This window comes from Peromyscus leucopus, chromosome 5 (genome assembly GCF_004664715.2).
Source record: "Peromyscus leucopus breed LL Stock chromosome 5, UCI_PerLeu_2.1, whole genome shotgun sequence".
Lineage (NCBI taxonomy): Eukaryota > Metazoa > Chordata > Mammalia > Rodentia > Cricetidae > Peromyscus > Peromyscus leucopus.
In genome coordinates, this window is record NC_051067.1 from 124,531,374 (window position 1) to 124,537,373 (window position 6,000).

At 53.8% G+C, this 6,000-nt stretch overlaps 1 protein-coding gene across 1 annotated transcript in view; it reads right to left on the reverse strand.

The window, feature by feature from the left end:
* Positions 1 to 1,102, reverse strand: part of Slc7a5 (solute carrier family 7 member 5) — a 28,068-nt gene extending 26,966 nt beyond the window's left edge. The window contains exon 1 of the mRNA XM_028880823.2: positions 485 to 1,102. Within this exon, the coding sequence (XP_028736656.1) occupies positions 485 to 1,016 (532 nt within the window). The 5' untranslated portion in view covers positions 1,017 to 1,102. The remainder of the gene's footprint in view (positions 1 to 484) is intronic.
* Positions 1,103 to 6,000: the final 4,898 nt, after the last annotated feature.

A 6,000-nucleotide genomic window follows, 5' to 3' on the forward strand; every position in this document is an offset into this window, starting at 1 on the left:
ACCACACACATTTATTACTACTGTTTTCTTATGCGTCAGCACATGACAGGCCAGTCTGAAGAACGTAAGGTTTTTTTTTTTTTTTTTCAAACTGCAATTTCCCTCTTAGCAACCAGTCAGCAGTCAAGCTGAAACAGGAAACTGGCACATCAGCCACTCCACGTGGTGCTCTGCAAGAGGTAGGAGTTATTGCTCTCATCCGGGACAAGGTAGACCGCTCGTATTTTAATGAATCAGAGCCGGCACCCACTGAGGTCTCGCGAGGGCTGCCCCGAAAGTGTAGACGCTGTGAATGAGTTAATGAAACGCACGTGGGTTCTGGAACCTGTGACTTTACCCTGAAACTGCCGAGATGGTCCAGGAATGGAGAGATGGAAGATGCTGGGGTGGACATGCGGGATGTAGATAGTGCTGCCGAACTGTAGGACCAGGGACCTCGGTCCTCGCCCGCCCCGCTCCAGCCCATACCCGGGCCCCTACTTACGCACGCAGAGGCAGGCCACGAGCTTGGCTGCCTCATCAGGCACTGGACAGGTGGGGAAGACAGGCTTGAGCAGGTACGTGGCGAAGACCAGCGCCACGATGTACTGCGAGGAGGGCCGAATGATGAGCAGCTCGATCCAGAGCTTGAGGAAGGCGGGCAGCGAGCCGTAGACCTCCAGCATGTAGGCGTAGTCGCCGCCCGACTTGGAGATGGTGGTGCCCAGCTCGGCGTAGCAGAGTGCGCCCACGATGGAGAAGACACCGCACACAGCCCACACCACGAGCGCCAACCCGGGCGAGCCCGCCTCCTTGAGCACGCCGGTGGGCGTAACGAAGATGCCCGAGCCGATGATGGTGCCCACGATGATGGCCACACCGTTGAGCAGTGTGATGTTGCGCTGCAGGGTCACGCCTTCGCCCCCAGAGTCCGCGTCCAGGCGCTTCGCCTCCAGCATCTTCTCCCGCGCCTGCCTCTCCTCCTCCGCCGCCGCCGGGGCCGCCACCGCGCGCCGCTTCGCGCCCGCGCCGGCCATGCTCTCGGCGTTCCCGGCTCGGCCTAGATACCCGGCGTGCGCGCGGCCGAGCGGCTCTCCGCGTACAGAGAAAAGAGTCTACGCCGGCGCCACCCTTTGCGTTTTATCACCGCCGTTACCCGCCATCAAGCTCCGCCCATCACTGCCACCGTTGGTCGGTCCTCAAGAGCCCCACCCATCACCCCCCCCGCGTGACCCCGCCTCCTCCGCGGGCCCCGCCCTCAGGCCTGTTAGAGCAAGTGGGGAAGCTGACTGCAAGCTAGGGCTGCGTGAGACCACCCGAGTGCCCTACGCTGGTGGGGAGCACACCTCACAAGTCCCTCTGCAGGATGCCGGGGGGCCGGATTGTAAGGGCATGCTTCTCCTCCCTCCTGCCTTTTCTGCCCCAAGTGGGAGATAGTGATGCAAAGGACTCGCCTGGGGTCAAAGCACCGGAAGCGTAGTTCAGGATGCACCACCTGCAGGGAATCCAGGCCTTGCCTCGCTGAGACCAAGAAGTTCCGGAATTATCTGGCCTTCCTCCAGTCTGCACATCCTGTGCATCTGGGAGGTCGGGGCAGGGGGCATCTGGGAGACATGGGGTGGGGGTACACATATGGTCCAACCTGGAGGAACAAGTCGGAGGGTGAAGTGATCCATCAGCTCTGGAAGCAGGGAAGAACAGGCCAGGATGGGAGCAGCCCCTTCCTGGACTTAGATATCCTGATCCCAAGGAGAGTCTTGCCAGCCAGGAGCATGTCTAGTGGTACACCCAACCCGGAGAAGCAAGCTTTGGAAGAGAGGAACCTCCATACTCAGTGAAGTTAAGGTGGGGACCCCCAAGTAAGGGAAACCCCCAAATCTTTGTAGGGATTTTAAAGGCAGGCTGTAGGGTGAGAGGACTTAGCTTGTCATTCTTAGTAAATCTTAGCTAAGAGGGCTTTTGAGTCAATGTGGTCAGAAGTCTGAAAAGGCTGTCATCACCCCAGGCCTGGTTGCAGGGCATAGTATGGTGATCTGAGCTGACAGGTGTGTTGGGGAAAAGTTCCAGTCACTGGTCAAAGTCAGACCTGGAAGCCCCATGGTTACCTTTTCACCTACTGTTCCCTTCTCTGTCCTAAGGGGTCCTCAAGAAATCTCACAAACAAGCAGAAGCCAGGATGAGGGGATGCAATGTTCAGACCTGTGAGGATGCAATGATCTAGGTGTGCTTTGCAAAACAGTCTAGTCGGCCAAGCAGATACCTCTGGCTTCCCCACTCCTGAGGCATGACCAATGGAGAAGTTCAAACTTCTCGCCATCTCTGCATCTCTAGCCACAGCCAAGAATGCCAAAGCTGTCCTTGGAAGCCCATGTCCAGGGGGTGTTGAGCCAAGGACTCCAGGCATGTCTCTGGAGCCCCCACCCACCCATTCCAGGATGTCAGTCACACATTTGCAACGACAAACTGCAATCTGTGCAGCCCAAGCAACCAAGGTGCTAAAAGGTCACACTAACATTAACATGTCATACTACAGATAGCTCAAGTTGGTGGCTTTGGGACGGTTATAAAACTTGCCCTTTCTTTTTTTTTTTTTTTTTTCCTTTTTGGTTTTTTTTTTTTTTTTTCTTAAGACAGGGTTTCTCTGTGTAACAGCCCTGGCCGTCTTGGAACTCCCTCTGTAGACCAGGCTAGCCTCAAACTCACAGCCGCTGCCCCCTGAGTGCTGGGATTAAAGGCATGCACCACCGCTGCCGGCTGCCCCTCTCATTCTTTACATGATCCCTTCAGAAAGCCGAAAGCATACCACCAACTCACTGAGACATTGCTAAGATCCCAAGGTGCAGCTCCTAATTTGAAATGACATGTGGCAACTCTGAGAGCCGCTTTGTAAATGAGGAAACCAGCTTTGTAGGTGTGTTAACTCGCCTGCCCAGTATGTGCGCCCTCGGGGCCTCCCACCTCAAGGCCAGCAGCTTGCCCACTTCTCACCTATGGGTGGCTAACCCTTGCATCTTTTGGAGCCTGTTCCCATTCACAGTAGCTAGGTTCTGCACAGCAGCCATGCGGGAGCCTTGATTTGAGCCAGAAGTGTAAAAATCACAACCGCATTTTAAGCCAAGGACACTACAAGAGGCCAAGGAAGGTGGCCATGGGGGAAACCAGGCAGGTTAAAATGGCTGTTCTGGGTCTGGCGTTCAGAGAAAGAATGAACATTAACAAGGAAGGCAGAGGGGAACCTTGTGTTCAGCAAAGTGCCTGGGACAGTTGGGAGGGTTGGTACCTGGGGACTGGAGTCTGGGGAAGCTGCTGCGATCCTTTCCAGGAAGGGAAACCAGGTCCAGGGAATGTCCCCAAGATCCAGGGTGTGTCTCCTCCCCTGCTGCTTTTCACACAGGTTAGCAGAGCCTTGGAATTCTTCCTGCAAAGCAGCTTTGGTGTGTGCTCATTCGCTCCCCTGCCCTGGGACTCCTTTTCTAACAGCTAGGACTCTGAAATCTTGTCCAGGAGTGCCATCTACTGGTGGATTCAGGAATAGTTTCATTTTAAACACCAAATTTCCTCACCCGCGGCCATAGTGCTCTTCAGCTGGTCCGCAATTGATTTGGAATGGTGTTGTGTATTCTCACAGGGCTGACAGGGTGTTGTGGAGCCCCGTCTTCCCATCTCCATCTTGAAATCAGGGCAGGTGTGAATATCTGCCCTGGTGAGACCCTCTCAAGACCTCTTAACAGTCCTTCATAGAAGTGGGGAGCGTCAGGCTCCAGTCACGCCTCCTACCTGTGCTACCCACTGTACTCTCCTGCCCTAGTCGCACATGACATAGTGAGGTGGAAGACTGACTGAAGGAGGCAAGGGTGGGACTTCTTTTTTTTTTTTTTGATGCTGCTATCTTCTGTAAGGAACTCATTCATTCACCAACCGGACTTGTATGGGACGGGGTCCATCAGTGCCCTATCTGATATGAGTAGAAATTTGTTCACATCTACCCATGAAAAGCCACACAACAGAGACACAGTAACCTGGACGTTTCTACAGATGGAAATGTGTGTGTCGAGGGGAGGGAGGAGCAACTTGTAGGAGTCAGTCTTTCTACTACCTCAGTCCCGAGGGTTGAACTTAGGTCGTTAGGCTTAGCTGCAAGCATCTTTACCTTCTGAGTCCTTTTAATGACCCCCTCTTTGTTTCATTTTTTAAGTGTTTTTTTTTTTAGATTTATTTTATGTGGATGGGTGTTTTGCCTACATGTGTATCTGTGCACCGTGTGTGTACCTGGTGTCCTCAGAGGACAGGAGAGGGCATTGGGTCCCCTGTAACTGGAGTTACAGATGGTTGTAAGCTACCATATGGGTGCTGGGAACTGAACCTGAGTCCTCTGCAAGAGCAAACAGTGCTCTTCCCCACTGTGCCTCCCCCTAGACCTTTATGTTTTGAAAGAGGGTTTCTCATAGGCCTGGAACTTGCTGAGTGGGCTAGGATGCCCCGCCAGTGAGCCCCTGGGTTGCCTGGTTCTGCCTCCCCAGCACTGGGGTTATAAGCCTGCGTCACCACACCTAGCTGGCTGGCTGGCTGGCTTTCTTCCGTCCTTCCTTCCTTCCTTTTTTTCTTTTTCCTTTTTTTTTTTTTTTTTTTTTTTTTTTTTTTTTTTTTTTTTTTTTTTGAGACAGGGTTTCTCTGTGTAGCTTTGCGCCTTTCCTGGAGCTCACTTGGTAGCCCAGGCTGGCCTCGAACTCACAGAGATCTGCCTGGCTCTGCCTCCCGAGTGCTGGGATTAAAGGCGTGCGCCACCAACACCCGGCCCTTTTTTTCTTTTTTAATATAGGTTCTGCGAGATTGAACTCAGGCCTTCATGCTAGTAAGGCAAGCAGTTTACCAACTGCGCCATCATCACCCCAACCACCTCCACCTTTTCTTTCTTTTTTATTCCTCCAGATTCTTGATGGCAAAAGCTGGTGAGAAGGGGGCCTTCCAGCCACACGGTTGGTGTGAATGTGCACCCTGAGCATCCATGGCCTCTGGGAACAGTGGCCTCTGCTTGTCCTTCCAGCGGGCCTTTCGTTTGCCTCTGTGAAGTGGGAGTGGACACTAGGACATACCTAATACATACGAGCTGAGACAGCACACCACCTCCAGCAAGCCTGTCTCCAGCAGTGGAGATGCTATTCGGGCGTGTCTGGAACCTAGTGTGACTTGCATGAGAGGATAACTGCACCCTCGCAGGGCTCTGGGCTCTGTGAGCCTGTTTTCATTTTGCCTCACTAGTCCTTGTTGAAACCCCGACCTGCAGGTGCTCAGACCTGCAAGAAAGCGGCAGAGCAGATGCACAGGATGAGTCCTTTTCCAGATGAACCGCCAACGCCCTGAGCGCACTCAGCCCCGCTTCTGAACTACTCTTGCAGAGAACAGGACCCTGTACTGTGAAGTCAGTGGAGGAACAAATTGGGATCATTTGGGCTCTGGGGAAAGAAGAAATCTGATCCCTTCACCCATGAGTACTGGGCAGCAAACACCTATAAACTACCCAAACATACCGGAAGCTGAGGCAGGACGAGCATGTGTTCCAGGCCAGCCTGGACGACATGAAGCCCTGTCTCAAAAAACAAAATGCCATGAATGAAACACCCTGCCCCTGCTCTTGGGCAGCTCCTCAGGCCCCTCAGGCCCCTCAGGCTTCTGCATTGATCCTTCTCATCTCTCGGGCCTTGCTAGTTCCTCGGCCCCAGCTCTCTGTGCTTTAATTCCCCAGCCCCAGCCCTGCATGCCCCCCACCCCGCTTCATCTCTGCCTCTCTCAGATTGAGTACCTCTAGTGTGGACCACCTGTGCTTACCCCAGCTCTAGGTTCGAGGCTCCTCAGCGGCATACACCTTTCACCTGGGGCCTCCGGTCTGGTGTTTTTAAGACAGGGTCTCTCTCACTATGTAGCCCTGGCCTGGTATTTGCTATGTAGACCAGGCTGGCCTCAAGCTCACAAAGGTCTGCCTCCCTCTGCCTCTCAAGCACTGGTGGGGTTATAGGCCTGTAC